Here is a 16,557-nt window from a genome sequence, read left to right as displayed (position 1 = left end):
CTCAGGGACGATGTGAATGCAGAATTCATCATCAATGCTGTTTAATCAGATATAACTGTGACGCTCTGGGGACACGGGTTTAAATCACACCACGACAACTGGTGTAACTTGAATTCAATTAATAAATGTGAAATTTGAAACTATCAATTGCTAAAAATCCACCTGCTTCACTAATGCCCTTTGGGGAAGGAAATCTGCCATCCTTACCTGGTCTGACCTATATGTAACACCAGACCCATGGATTGACTCTTAACTTCCATCTGAAATGGCCTTGCAAAATACTTAGTTTTTAGGGTAATTAGGAATGGGGCATAAATGCCAGTGATGCCGGAATCCATGAAAGAATAAAGGAAGAACTTTTTCTTTTAAATTAAATATGCTTAAAAGTGACTTGCCTCAAAGTGGCTCTTGAGTTATTTTCAGTTGTTCATGAATCCTTATTTCTCTCCACAGTGAAGTTAGCCTGTGCGATCATTTCGCGACAGTCAGCCAGCCTCCAGGACGGTGTGAATCTAGAATTCGTCATCATTGCTGATTAACCAGATATATCAGAGATGTTACCAGCTCCATTGTGGTCAGAGAATGATCGTGTTGGGGAGATCAGGGATACCATGCTGATTAACCCTCTATTAATAAAGGTAAGGGCTTCAGGAGTCACAATACTGGTGGCTGAGTCAAAACAAAACACAAAATTAGTGAATACAAAAGCAAAATACTGCAGATGCTGGAAATCTGAAATAAAAACAGAAAATGCTCAAAATGTTCTACAGGTCAGACAGCACTTGTGAAGAGAAGCAGGTTTAACTGATGAATGGTTCAAATGAAGGGTTATCAATGCACAGAACTTAATTTCTCTGTCATTTCAACTGACAAAGAAATCAGCCAAATGTTAGCTGTGGAAATGTTGGCTTAGACCCCCCCCCCCCCCCCCCAAAGTTACTGGAGAGACAATAATTCAACTCAAGCAAGGAGTTGATGAAAATCAAGAGAAAGAAGACAAGTGGAGGATAATTGCTGGAAAAGCAAGAGAAAATAAAAACTGGATAACTGAAAGGGAAAAAGGACACAAATGCAGGAATTGCACTCTCTGTTGCCTTGCTATGGAGTGACAATAGTAACAAATTTAGAAAATGTTATGGCTGAAGCTGTTCCTACATTCTGGTGGATGAGGTTTTAAATGTGCTGCTCACATATTTGGAAAGAACAATAAATTACAGAAGTAATATATGGATATATTATTCCCCCATTATGTATTTTCTTTGCACAAATCATGGAATAATTATCCATATTTGATAATAGAACTTAAAAAATATATATATTAATGACTTGGACTGTGGAGGACATCGTAAAGTGCCTGAGTATTTGGTATAAATTCCTCTTAACTCTACAGAAGTGTTTATCCTTGACTAGAAAATCTCATTAATGATTAAGTACTTAATTCGCTAGGTATGTTTTGGCCTAGATTCACCAGTGAATCATGGAACCAATATGAATACAATTACAATTTTATGCTCATTTGAATCTGAGATGAACCTAGAATAATAGATTTATAATTATTTACTAGACATACGAAAGAAAATACAGGATAGTCGAGGGCTGAAGGGCCTGTTCTGTGCTGTACTGTTCTATGTTCTATGTTCATACAGACATTGAGGTCTAAAGCACAGAAAAGGCCGTTTAGCCAATTGCATCTGTGCTTGTCAAAAGCAACCACCCAACTATTCTAATCCCATTTTCCAGCACTTTGCATATTGCCTTCTGTGCCTTGGCATTGCAAGTGCAAATCTGAATAATTAATAAATGTTATGAGGGTTTCTGCCTCTACCACCGTTTCAGGCAGTGAATTCCAAACTCCCACCATTCTCTGGGTGAAAAAGCTTATCCTCACATCCCCTCAACGTAAATCTACGGCCCTTGGCCATTGATTCCTCCACCAAGAGGAAACGTTTATCCCTGTCTACTCTATCTGTACCGCTCATAATTTTACACATCTAAGTCATGTCCCCCCCCTCAGTCTCCCCTGAGCCAAAGAAAACACCCTCAGTCTCTCTTCATAACTAAAACTCTCCAGACCAGGCAACATCCTGGTAAATATTCTCTCCACCCTTTCAAGTACTATCGCATCATTCCAATAATGTGGATTCCAGAAATGCACACAATACTCAAGATGTGCCTAACCAACATTTTGTATAGTTCCGACATAACCTCCCTGCTCTTATACTCTGTGCCTCAGCTAATAAAGGCAAGTATACAACTTCCTAACAACTTTATCCACTTGTCCACCTGCCCTGTGATCTTAATGGATCGGTGTACATGAGCACCAAGATCCCTCTGATCCTCGGTGCTTCCCAGAGTCCTGCCCTTTATTGTGTATTCCCTTGCCTTGTTGGTCCTGCCGAAGTGCACAGGTGAATCACCTCACACTTATCTGGATTGAATTCCATTTGAAATTGATCAGCCTACCTGACCTGCCCGTCTAGATCCTCCTATAATCTCCTCACTATTTATTACACCACCTATTTTTGTATCATTCGCAAACTTCCTGATTAACCTTCCTACATTCAAGCCAAAATGATTCATATAAACCATAAACAGCAAGGGCTTCACTGATCCATGCGGGACCCCACTGGACTCAAACTTCTGATCGGAAAACACCCCCAACCATCACCCTCTGCCTCCTGCCCCTCAGCCAATTCTGGATCTAATTAGCCAAATTTTCTTCGCTCCCATGGTCTCTTACCTTTGCGATCAGTCTCCCATGTTTGGAGCCTTGCTGAAGTCCAAGTAACTACGTCAAATGCATTGCCCTCATCTACACACCTGGTCACCTCTTCGAAAAATTCAATCAGTTTGGTCAGGCATGACCTCTCCTTAACAAAACCATGTTGACTGTTCTTGATAAATCCCTGCCTCTCCAAGTGCAGATTAATTCTGTCTCAGAATTGCTTCCAATAGTTTCTCTACCATGGCATGTAGTTTCCTTGTTTATCTCCTCCTCCTCTCTACCCCCCATCTCCCCCGGGCCAACTTTCTTGTACTGATGATACGCCGAATATGCTGTCGTTGGTTTGTATTTTGAAAATTTCTCCTTTCTTGCACTTGAAAACAGCCTCACTGAACATTAGCTGTTCTCTTTCAAACGTAATTTCACTATTCATGATATATTAATGAAAATATTATTATAATAATGAGTTTCAAACTATAATTACCATCACAGTAGCTTCAAACACATAGTGCTTTAGAGAGTACAATAGTACAGGCATTGTCAAACTCAGGTCGCAGGCGGGTGTCGGGAAGGTCACGGAGCCGTCTTTCGCGGCGCTCCCGATCGCGCAAATCTAAGCGCAACAGCTGCAGCAGCCGGCTTTTAATATTGCCGGCTGTGAGTGGCCTTCAAAATGGCCAGGAACAGATTTTTTAAAATTCGATGATCGGGCACACATGCGCAGTGCGGCCGCATTTTTTTAAATATATGGTCGCAGCCTCTTTTTTTTCAAGTTCAGGGGGCCAAAGGGACCATTGGGGCCAAAGGAACCGAAAACCATTTCCTCCATTTTTGTCAGCAACAAACAAGGTAAGAGAAAATGGTGGGTCGTGCAGGTCGGCCGGCATGGGCCGCAAAGGTCGGCCAGCGTGGGTCGCGAAGGTTGGCCTGTTGGCAAAAATGGGGCCCTGGAAAAAAGTTTGAAAAACACTGCAATAGTACACAGCAGATTCTTTATCTTACACCAGGTGGTGCTGGTGCAACAGCAAAATCAGAGACAACCCTCTCCTGGAGTAAATTAATTCCCTCCATAAATCAAGATTGGGAAATTAAAAATACAGAGTATTCCACAATATTCGGATAGATACAGAAATACCGTTGAAGCATAGAAATTACAATCTCTAGTAAAAATTGATGATACAAAAAAATGATTTGTAAATGCTGATATCAGTTAAAAAGTAAGAACTGATTACTAAGTGGTAATCAACTCTGAAGGGGAAGTGTCTTCCCCTAGTGGTTGAGCTTTGTATTTCAATTTGCTGCTGAATATATATTTTTTTAAATGTTACTATAAAGAATGCACAGCAAATTTACATCACTTTGTCTGTTCCTATAATGAATACAAGTGCATGAAATAAGGAGGACGCTTTTCTGCAGCATAAGTAGGCCAGTTGGGCTCAATAACTTCTTTCTATTCTGTGTGTTCCTTGTAATTCTAAATGTAAGCACCAGTTTTTTTCCTTAACTTATCTTTGGGAGATCACCTGAACTGCCATAATTTTGATCCTGAAATAATGTGACTGCAATCTTGAAGGTTCTCATTGGCAGGATTAAAAGAAAAATAAGTTCTTCAGTTGCGCTATGGCTTCATTGCACGACTGTGTCTCAAATTCAGAAGATGTTACCAGGCATCTCCTGCTTGGTCATCCATGTTAACCAGCAAAGGTACTGCATCTCCTGCACACAAACGTTAGCAATTCTTTTTTCTTTCCAGTTTTTTGTTTCATAGACAGGATGATAACACAATAACACAACCAATCATTACTCTACAAATGTTCCATTTATATAGGATTACATAGAATACAACAACAGATCATTCAGCCCAATAGGTCCATGATAATATTTATGCTGCACTGAACCCCCAATGAAACTACTTCATCTAAACCTATGAACATATCCTTCTATTCCTTCTTCCCTCGTGTTTATGTAGCTTACCTTTAAATGTATCTTAAAGTAAACATAACCTTTCAGCCATACTGTAAATGTATAAATACTACAGCAAAGCAAAATGCTTTTACATCAGAACTGTGAAAACTCAAAATAAGTCTAATCGACCTCAATAATAATTGAATAGTTAATTACCTAGTGCACAAGGAAATGAAACTCAAAAGATTGCAGTGAACTCCTAAAAACCTTTCATTCTTCACATTTTAAGTAGGGAATCACTTTTGCATTATCCATTTGTTAACAAAATAGAGATCACAGGAAGGTTGATTTGATGTTATAATTGTGACTTCAGGATTTCAAAAATATTCTTCATTTGGCTTTCCTCTCCATACCCGAGATTTTGCCATTTTTGAAGCAAGAGTTTAGAATATTCAGAGTAATAATTTCTTAGTAATAAATAAGTTCACTCATATACAATCAAATTACAATTGAGTTTGTGATTTTGAGAAAACTTGCTGTGACCTAATTTGTCCTCACAGGCTTTGTTGATATATTTGTACTGATCACAAGCAAATTATTAGCGAAGGCAGCCACTTGACCAATTTATTTTCACATCCATAGAGACCCTAATTTCTAAATCTCTTGTATCATCCAATTGCTTTTTCAAAATAATTCAAAGAATTTTGTTTTAATTAGTCTGGGCCCAAGTTTATCGTGTAAGATGATGGGTTTTGAATGAGTCAACATCACTTGCACCCAATCTCTGAAATTTAGCACGGCAAATGTTTGAGATTCCACCATTCCTCCAATATTCTTGTGCGTCACCAAGTTTGATCACTCCATGTTGGCAGCTGAGTCTTCTGCTGCTCTGTATGCCCTAAGTATTAAAAATCCCTCACTAAAACTCTCTCCTGCTCTCTATCTCTCTCTCTCTCTCGCCCCTTTAAGAAGTGCCTTAAAATCTACTACCTTTGACCAAGTCAGATCTCCTCATATCTCTTTATGTGGTTTAAAACAAAATATTGTCTGCGAATGCTCCTGTAAAACACCTTGGGACGTTTTGCTATGCTAAAGGAGCGATATAAATGCAAGTGGTTGTTGTTCATCCCACAAGTTGATCACACTTTGTGAGAAGAATTTCCTGATGCTTATGTAAAGATGAGACGTGATGGTTCAGTTAGGGCGCTTGAGAGTTACAAGTTAGCTAGGAAGACTCTAAAGAGAGAGCTAAGAAGAGCCAGGAGAGGATATGAGAAGTCTTTGGCAGGTAGGATCAAGGATAACCCTAAAGCTTTCTATAGATATGTCAGGAATAAAAGAATGACTAGGGTAAGAGTAGGGCCAGTCAAGGACAGTAGTGGGAAGTTGTGCGTGGAGTCCGAGGAGATAGGAGAGGTGCTAAATGAGTATTTTTTGTCTGTATTCACACAGGAAAAAGACAATGTTGTCAAGGAGAATACTGAGATACAGGCTACTAGACTAGAAGGGCTTGAGGTTCATAAGGAGGAGGTGTTAGCGATTCTGGAAAGTGTGAAAATAGATAAGTCCCCTGGGCCGGATGGGATTTATCCTAGGATTCTCTGGGAAGCTAGGGAGGAGATTGCTGAGCCTTTGACTTTGATCTTTAAGTCATATTTGTCTACAGGAATAGTGCCAGAAGACTGGAGGATAGCAAATGTTGTCCCCTTGTTCAAGAAGGGGAGTAGAGATAACCCCGGTAACTATAGACCAGTGAGCCTTACTTCTGTTGTGGGAAAAGTCTTGGAAAGGTTTATAAGAGATAGGATGTATAATCATCTGGAAAGGAATAATTTGATTAGAGATAGTCAACATTGTTTTGTGAAGGGTAGGTCGTGCCTCACAAACCTTATTGAGTTCTTCGAGAAGGTGACCAAACAGGTGCAGTTGACGTGGTGTATATGGATTTCAGTAAAGCGTTTGATAAGGGTCCCCATGGTAGGCTATTGCAGAAAATACAGAGGCATGGGATTCAGGGTGATTTAGCAGTTTGGATCAGAAATTGGCTAGTTGATAGAAGACAAAGGGTGGTGGTTGATGGGAAATGTTCAGACTGGTGTCCAGTTACTAGTAGTGTACCACAAGGATCTGTTTTGGGACCGCTGCTGTTTGTCATTTTTATAAATGACCTGGAGGAGGGCGTAGAAGGATGGGTGAGTAAATTTGCAGATGACACTAAAGTCGGTGGAGTTGTGGACAGTGTTACAAGTTACAGAGGGACATAGATAAGCTGCTGAGCTGACAGGTGGCAAATGGAGTTTAATGCAGAAAAGTGTGAGATGATTCATTTTGGAAGGAATAACAGGAATATAGAGTACTGGGCTAATGGTAAGATTCTTGGTAGTGTGGACGAGCAGAGAGATCTCGGTGTCCCTGTCCATAGATCCCTGAAAGTTGCCACCCAGGTTGATAGGGTTGTTAAGAAGGCGTATGGTGTGTTAGCTTTTATTGGTCGAGGAATTGAGTTTCGGAGCCGTGAGGTAATGTTGCAGTTGTACAAAACTCTGGTGCAGCCGCATTTGGAGTATTGCGTGCAGTTCTGGTCGCCGCATTATAGGAAGGATGTGGAAGCATTGGAAAGGGTACAGAGAAGATTTACAAGGATGTTGCCTGGTATGGAGGGAAGATCTTACGAGGAAAGGCTGAAGGACTTGAGGCTGTTTTCGTTAGAGAGAAGAAGGTTAAGAGGTGACTTAATTGAGGCATACAAGATGATCAGAGGATTAGATAGGGTGGACATTGAGAGCCTTTTTCCTCGGATGGTGATGTCCAGCATGAGGGGACATAGCTTTAAATTGAGGGGAGATAGATATAGGACAGATGTCAGAGGTAGATTCTTTACTCAGAGAGTAGTAAGGGCGTGGAATGCCCTGCCTGCAACAGTAGTGGACTCGCCAACACTAAACGCATTCAAATGGTCATTGGATAGGCATATGGACGATAAGTGAAGAGTGTAGATGGGTTTTAGAGTGGTTTTACAGGTCGGCGCAACATCGAGGGCCGAAGGGCCTGTACTGCGCTGTAATGTTCTATGTTCAATTATATCAGTTCTGAAAGTACACTTTACTAATTTGAACTTGTATCATCTAGTTCCACACTGTTGTGAATGTAACTCCGTAATTCACACTGTATTGTATATACATGAGACCATGCATTTGTAAGCGCAGTTGCGTTGCCCGACCGCTAGGGGGAGTAGCGCTGGGAATGCTTTGGAGTTTGTACAGGGCTCCACCCTTGGCTCCGCCCATGACTCCTCCCCCTGGACTGCTGTATAAATACCAATGCTCAGAGCCAGTCGTACAGTTCATCGAGAGTTCAACGCGGAACAGGCTGGCTCTATTGTAAGTAGATTAAAACCACTGTTCATATCTTAAAGCACGTGTCTAGTGAATTGATGGTTCCATCAATTTAATCTACTTAAGAAACAGTCAGGATCAATCATGGAATCAGCCCTCAAGCCTGAGCGACTGAAACTCGACCCACAGGATGCAGAGGCAAAATACATTTTTTCTCATTGGCAGCGGTGTTTTAAAGCCTACCTGGCGGAAGCAAGCACAGCCGAAACAACAGAGGAGCAGAAACTGAGCCTACTACACGTGAGGATGAGCCACAGAATCTCTACTCAACTAAACTGCGCCGGTTTGTATACTGAAGCCCTAGCGTTACTCGACAAAATGTATGTAAGGCCTGTAAATGAGGTCTACGCGCGACACGTGTTTACTACTCGCCGCCAGTGGCCTACGGAATCACTCGCAGAATTCCTGAGAGAGCTTAAAACTTTATCTAGTGACTGTAATTACCAGGCGGTTACCTCGGCAGAACATAGAGAACTTGGTGTACGCGATGCCTTTGTTGCGGGCCTTAGGTCAAATTACGTGCGCCACCGACTGCTGGAAAAGGGGGCCCTAAATCTTGAAGCGACTGTTGAACTTGCTACCACTACGGAGGTCTCCTTCCGCAGCCTCACCTCGTTCCCCGCGGACCCCATGACCCCGTCATGGGCCCCCGACCAGCGACTCCCCCTGGCCTGCGCCACGCGGCCGCTCAGCCACAATGCTGCCCCAACCTGCCACTTTTGCGGCCAGAATCAGCACTCGCGGCAGCACTGCCCGGCCCGCAAAGCGACCTGCAACAGCTGCGGGCGAAAAGGACACTGCCAGAGTGTGTCTGGCGAAGAAATCCCCAGCCTCTAACCCTCCCATGGCTCAAAGCACTCGTTCCCTGAATTCACAGGCCCGCAGGCCCCGAACTGCTGCAGCCTGTATGCCGACTCCGGCCCCACCCGACATGTGCGACTCATGGGAGCGGCCACCTTGGCAATCCTCCTCCATGCGGCCGGCCATGTGCGACTCATGGGGACAGCCATCTTGGCAATCCTCCTCCATGTGGCTGGCCATGTGTGACTCATGGGGGTGGCCATCTTGGGATCCATCCCCTTCAAACTCTGAAACTCACCTCGACGACTACGAACTCAGAGGGCAGTCATCACGGGGCCACTCCAGCACAGCTGATCGAGCCGCTGACGACCCGCAACTCAGCGCAGTCACTCTGGACCAATCGCGCCCGAAGCATCTGCGAAACTCAATGGCGACGGTCCAAATTAACGGGTACAGAACGCCATGCCTTTTCGACTCCGGGAGCACTGTGAGCTTCATACATCCAGATCTGGTAAGACGCTGTTCGCTCCTTGTTTTCCCCGCGCGGCAAACTATCTCCCTCGCTTCGGTCTCCCACTCTGTCCAGATCCAAGGGTGCGGTGCACCGCTGCGACGCTCACAATCCAAGGCGTTAGCTATGCCAAATTCCAGCTCTATGTCCTGCCCGAACTCTGCGCCCTACTCTTATTAGGCCTTGATTTCCAGTGTAATCTCAAGAGTCTCACCCTCCGTTTCGGCGGACCCCTACCCCCACTCACTATCTGCAGCCTAGCCACGTTGTGAATCTCCCCCCCTCCTCTCTTTGCCAACCTCACCCCGGACTGTAAACCCGTAGCCACTCGCAGCAGGCGGTCCAGCCTACAGGATAGGGTGTTCATCCGGTCGGAGGTCCGAAGGCTCCTCAGTGAGGGGATCATAGAGGCCAGCAACAGACCCTGGAGAGCTCAGGTGGTGGTCGTCAAGACCGGGGAAAAATTCCGCATGGTCGTAAACTATAGTCAGACCATTAATAGGTTGACGCTCCTCGACGCGTACCCCCATCCCCAGGATTGCAGACATGGTAAATCAGATCGGCCAGTATCGGCTCTGTTCCACGGTGGATCTGAAGTCTGCATACCACCAGCTCCTAATCCACCTAGAGGACCGCCACTACACGGCATTCGAGGCCGATGGCCGCCTCTTCCATTTCCTCCGGGTTCCCTTCGGCGTCACTAATGGCGTTTCGGTGTTCCAACGAGCAATGGACCGAATGGTGGACCAGTACGGGCTGCGGGCCACGTTCCCGTACTTGGATAACGTTACCATCTGCGGCTATGACCAGCAGGGCCATGACGCCAACCTCTACCGTTTTCTCCAGACGGCTCAGAAACTAAACCTCACCTATAACAAGGAGAAATGCATTTTCCGCACGACCAGACTAGCCATCCTCGGCTATGTCGTGGAAAACGGAGTCCTGGGTCCCGACCCAGACCGTATGCACCCCCTCTTAGAACTCCCTCATTGTCCCAAGGCTCTCAAACGGTGTTTGGGATTCTTTTCGTATTACGCCCAGTGGGTCCCTCAATATGCGGACAAAGCCCGCCCACTCTTTAAGGCCATACTATTTCCCCTGTCAGCTGAGGTGCACCAGGCCTTCAACTGCATCAAGGAGGACATCGCCAAAGTGGCCATGTGGGCGGTGGATGAATCCACCCCCTTTCAGGTTGAGAGCGACGCCTCAGAGGTAGCTCTTGCAGCCACTTTCAATCAGGCAGGGAGACCAGTCGCATTCTTCTCCCATACCCTCTCCGTTTCGGAACTCTGACACTCGGCAGTCGAAAAAGAAGCACAAGCCATTGTGGAGGCTATTCGTCACTGGAGGCACTACCTCGCAGGTAGGAGGTTCACCCTCATCACCGATTGGGTGCCTTCATGTTTGACAACTCGCAAAGGGGCAAGATTAAAAACGATAAAATCCTGCGGTGGAGGATCGAACTCTCCACCTATAGCTACGATATTAAGTATCGACCGGGGAAGCTCAACGAGCCCCCAGGTGCCCTATCCCGCGGGACGTGCGCCAGCGCGCAGATCGACTGCCTGAAAATCATCCACAACGACCTCTGCCACCCGGGGGTCGCCCGGCTCCCCCACTACATCAAAGCCCGAAATCTGCCTTTCTCCACTGAGGAGGTAAAAGCTGTCACCAGAGATTGGCCGATCAGCGGCGAGTGCAAACCGCACTTCTATAGACCAGACAGGGCCCACCTGGTCAAGGCTTCTAGGCCCTTTGAACGCCTCGCGATCGATTTCAAAGGGCCACTCCCCTCAACTAACTGCAACGTTTACTTAAACGTCATAGATGAGTTCTCCCGCTTCCCATTTGCTATTCCGTGCCCCAACATGACCTCCCACACAGTCATTAGGGCCCTGCATAGTATCTTTACCCTGTTTGGTTTCCCCAGCTATGTGCACAGCGACCGGGGTTCGTCCTTCATGAGCGACGAGCTGCGTCAGTACCTGCTCGACAAGGGCATCGCCTCGAGCAGGACTACCAGCTACAACCCCAGGGGGAACGGGCAGGTGGCGAGGGAGAATGCGACGATCTGGAAGACCGTCCTACTGACCCTCCGGTCCAGGAATCTCCCATTGGCAGGAAGTCCTCCCAGACGCACTCCACGCTATTAGGTCACTCTTATGCACAGCGACCAATCAGACCCCTCACGAGAGGCTCTTCATTTTTTCCAGGGGCACTACCATGGGGGTCTCACTCCCGGCATGGCTGAAGACACCGGGCCCTGTACTCCTGAGGAAGTACGTCAGGGTGCACAAAACCGACCCCCTTGTTGAGAAGGTGCGCCTGCTTCACTCCAACCCCCAGTACGCCTTCGTCGAGTTCCCGGACGGCCGTCAGGACACCGTATCCCTCCGGGACCTTGCACCCGCCGGATCCAGCATCCCCTCTATCACTATAGATGCACCCCTCACCCTACACCCCATCCTGCCACCCCCTCGGGCTCCTGAGCCCACAAGCTCGCTGCATTGGTTCCGCGCAACCCAGCCGCCCCCTCGCGCTCACGAGCCCACTAGCTCGCTCCACCTGTTCCGCGCGCCCGCACCGGCTAACCCCCAGCGCCCTCAGTCCCCAGTCGAACCATGGAGCTCGGACGAGATCTTCCCTGGAGTCCGCCATCGTACCCCAACCCACAACACCCGTCCAGCCACCGCAAGAGGCTGCAACCCCGGTGCTCCGCAGATCGCAGCGGACAGTCCGACCACCGGACAGACTCGATTTATGAACCACCACCCCCGCCGGACTTGATTTTTTTTGTCGGGGGTGAATGTGGTGAATGTAACTCCGTAATTCACACTGTATTGTATATACATGAGACCATGCATTTGTAAGCGCAGTTGCGTTGCCCGGCCACTAGGGGAAGTAGCGCTGGCAATGCTTAGGTGTTTGTACGGGCTCCACCCTTGGCTCCGCCCACGACTCCTCCCCCTGGACTGCTGTATAAATACCAATGCTCAGAGCCAGTCGTTCAGTTCATCGAGAGTTCAATGCGGAACAGGCTGGCTCTGTTGTAAGTAGATTAAAACCACTGTTCATATCTTAAAGCACATGTCTAGTGAATTGATGTTCCATCACAAACTAGCAGTTTACTTTACAGTAAAATTCTGTGTTCACTTTCCACAATCATATAAGATAATTTATCCAGTGCTTTCTTTCTTGGTTGAAAAGCTTTCCTGATAACTCGGGTTCTTGTAATGGGGATCGAATTTGTAGCTTTTTTTTTTAAGTCACTTCTTATAGTTGGGATTTGTTTTTTTCATATAAATTTAGAGTACACAATATTTTTTCCAATTAAGGGTTAATTTAGCATGGCCAATCCACCTACCCTGCATATCTTTGGGTTAATAATAATAATCTTTATTGTCACAAGTAGGCTTACATTAATACTACAATGAAGTTACTATGAAAAGCCCTTAGTCGCCACATTCGAGCGTCTGTTTGGATACACAGAGGGAGAATTCGGAATGTCCACATTACCTAACAGCACGTCTTTTCCGACTTGTGGGAGGAAACCAGAGCGCCCAGAGGAAACCCACGCAGACACTGGGAGAATGTGCAGCCTCCGCACAGACAGCAACCCAAGCTGGGAATCGAACCTGGACCCTGGCGCTGTGAAACAACAGTGCTAACCACCGTGCTACCGTGACGCCTACGGGGTTGTGGGGGTGCGACCCACACAGACATGGGGAGAATGTGCAAAGTCCCCATGGATAGTGACCCGTGGCCAGGATCGAACTTGGGTACTCAGCACTGTGAGGCAGCAGTGCTAACCACTGTGCCACCTCCGCCCCGTAGTTGGGATTTGTTGTCTAAAGAGCATGGTTTGCATGTTGTTGTGATCACTTTGAGGAAGTAATTATCATTTGGAACATACGTATATGGTATTTTCCTCAATTTCACGTCTGTTTGTATCTTTTATGATTTCCTCCTCCTTCTCTGACTGCCCTCTGTCTAATACAATATTGAATTGTTTTTCCACTGTTATCTTTGAGTCTTAGCTGCTAATTCTTTTTCTTGGTATCTTGTTGCCATTCTGATATCTCAGTTAGCAGGTTTCTTCATTTTCATACATTCATCCTGTGGTGAGCCCTTTCAACTTACCAATTTTTTTTGTTTTCCCTCTTTATCTCACTTTTAATTTTTTTGAGAATCAATGCTCAGCATTGCATCTTCAAAGATGATCAATCAGTCTTCTGCAGAATTGTTATTAACAACTTCCCCACCATCGTTGAATTTAATTGATTCTCACTTCATAAAATTAAGTCCTTTTAAAGTTATAAGACCATAAGACCATAAGACATAGGAGTGGAAGTAAGGCCATTCGGCCCATCGAGTCCACTCCGCCATTCAATTATGGCTGATGGGCATTTCAACTCCACCTCCCAGCATTCTCCCCATAGCCCTTAATTCCTCGCGACATCAAGAATTTATCTATTTCTGCCTTGAAGCCATTTAGCGTCCCGGCCTCCACTGCACTCTGCGGCAATGAATTCCACAGGCCCACCACTCTCTGGCTGAAGAAATGTCTCCGCATTTCTGTTTTGAATTTACCCCCTCTAATTCTAAGGCTGTGCCCACGGGTCCTCGACTCCTCGCCTAACGGAAACAGTTTCTTTGCGTCCATCCTTTCTAAGCCATGTATTATCTTGTAAGTTTCTATTAGATCTCCCCTTAACCTTCTGAACTCCAATGAATACAATCCCAGGAACGCCAGCCGTTCCTCATATGCTAGACCCGCCATTCCAGGGATCATCCGTGTGAATCTCCGCTGGACACGCTCCAGTGCCAGTATGTCCTTCCTGAGATGTGGGGCCCAAAACTGGACACAGTACTCCAAATGGGGCCTAACCAGAGCCTTATAAAGGCTCAGTAGCACATCGCTGCTTTTATATTCCAACCCTCTTGAGATAAATGACAACATAGCATTCGCTTTCTTAATCACGGATTCAACCTGCATGTTTACCTTTAGGGAATCCTCGACTAGCACTCCCAGATCCCTTTGTACTTTGGCATTATGAATTTTCTCACCGTTTAGAAAGTAGTCTATGCTTGGATTCTTTTTTCCAAAGTGCAAGACCTCACATTTTCTCACGTTGAAATGCATCAGCCATTTCCTGCACCACTCTCCCAAACTGTCTAGATCCTTCTGCAGCCTCCCCACTTCCTCAGCACTACCTGCCTGACCACCTAACTTCGTATCATCAGCAAACTTCGCTAGAATGCCCCCAGTCCCTTCATTCAGATCATTAATATATATGGTGAACAGCTGCGGCCCCAACACTGAACCCTGTGGGACACCGCTGGTCACCGGCTGCCATTCCGAAAAAGAACCTTTTATCCCAACTCTCTGCCTTCTGTCAGACAGCCAATCCTCAACCCATGCCAGTAGCTCACCTCGAACACCATGGGCCCTCACCTTACTCAGCAGCCTCCTGTGTGGCACCTTATCAAAGGCCTTTTGGAAATCCAGATAGACCACATCCACTGGGTTTCCCTGGTCTAACCTACTTGTCACCTCCTCAAAGAATTCTAACAGGTTCGTCAGGCACGACCTCCCCTTACTAAATCCATGTTGACTTGTTCTAATCCGACCCTGCTCTTCCAAGAAATTAGAAATCTCATCCTTAACGATCGATTCTAGAATTTTACCAACAACCGAGGTTAGGCTAATTGGCCTATAATTTTCCATCTTTTGTCTTGATCCTTTCTTGAACAAGGGGGTTACAACAGCGATCTTCCAATCGTCCGGGACTTTCCCTGACTCCAGTGATTTTTGAAAGATCTCAACCAACGCTTCCGCTATTTCTTCAGCCACCTCCCTCAGAACTCTAGGATGTAGCCCATCGGGGCCAGGAGATTTGTCAATTTTAAGACCTTTTAGCTTTTTTAGCACCATCTCTTTGCTTCTGGTTCTGGTGCTTCTCTATGCTTCTGGTTTCCAGATCATGCTAAATTTAGTCATACCGAATGACCTCAGTATGCTATATTATCTTATGGTCTTAGGATAAAACTGCAAGAACAAAAGCTGATCAGAACCCTTCCTGTCTGTATCAGCCCCAATTCCAATTCAAGTAGCCTAATATCCATCAGTTTTTCTTTTTTGTCAATGCGCGCAAATAACATTTGAGAAAACTTGTTTTACATTTTTCACACATAGAATTTACAGTCTGCACTGGCTCTTGGAAAGAGCACCCTACCCAAGCCCACACCCCCACCCTACCCCCATAACCTACCCAACACTAAGGGCAATTTTGGACACGAAGGGCAATTTAGCACAGCCAATCCACCTAATCTGCACATCTTTGGACTGTGGGAGGAAACCGGAGCACCCGGAGGAAACCCATGCACACAGGAAGAGAATGTGCAGACTCCGCAGACAGTGACCCAAACCGGGAATGGAACCTGGGACCCTGGAGCTGTTAAGCAATTGTGCTAACCACTATGCTACCGTGCTGCCCGAACATGGCTCATTAACATTCATGAGTGATATTATAACTTAATAACCATCATAGGGAACATCTTGCAGTTAAGCTGAACAATTTACTCACATTGATCCCACAATACTTTGCAGGAATTGTAGGTTTACATACAAAATAATGTATCGTTATGTTGGCTGTTTAAAGTGTGGATTTGCCCCATTGCTTGGCTACGTAGAATTCAGCTGCCTGGTGGATTTCCAGAAGACATCTGAAATCACTAGACTTACAGCTTTAACAGTGGTCTTACACAATATGTCTGTTTGAGAAGGCAATTAAACTTGATTTCACTTACTGCAAGTTACTTAACATTTTGCAGTTTACAATATGAGATCTATCTGCTTTAGTGCGAAGTCCAACGCTGACACATTTCACCTGGATGTCTAAACTTTAGAAAGACCTACATGTTCCCAATACTGTATTTGAAGAGCTGGCAGTCAATCTTTGATAAAAGCACCTGTCATTACCTAATTAAAACAACATATTTAAGCATAAAATTGCTTCATTAACTCTTTGTCTTTTTAAGTGAACCATAACTGATTTGATTCCAATACATTATAAAATTAGTTTTCAAAATAATTTTACCGAGATTTTAAAATTCACATTTTTGCAGTTAAGCTGAACAATTTACTCACATTGATCCTCACCTCTAATTGTCGCTGAAACCTCCTCCAGTCCTAGTATACTCCCAGATCTCTCCGCTGT

General features: G+C 45.4%; 1 protein-coding gene across 1 annotated transcript in view; it reads left to right on the top strand.

Moving 5' to 3' along the window:
• Positions 1-16,557, top strand: part of cfap77 (cilia and flagella associated protein 77) — a 264,362-nt gene that overhangs the window by 1,053 nt on the left and 246,752 nt on the right. Inside the window, exon 2 of the mRNA XM_038781648.1 lies at positions 454-638. Within this exon, the coding sequence (XP_038637576.1) occupies positions 555-638 (84 nt within the window). The 5' untranslated portion in view covers positions 454-554. The remainder of the gene's footprint in view (positions 1-453; positions 639-16,557) is intronic.

This window comes from Scyliorhinus canicula, chromosome 21, assembly GCF_902713615.1.
Source record: "Scyliorhinus canicula chromosome 21, sScyCan1.1, whole genome shotgun sequence".
NCBI classification, from domain to species: Eukaryota; Metazoa; Chordata; class Chondrichthyes; order Carcharhiniformes; family Scyliorhinidae; genus Scyliorhinus; species Scyliorhinus canicula.
This window is presented reverse-complemented; position numbering and strand designations above follow the sequence as displayed.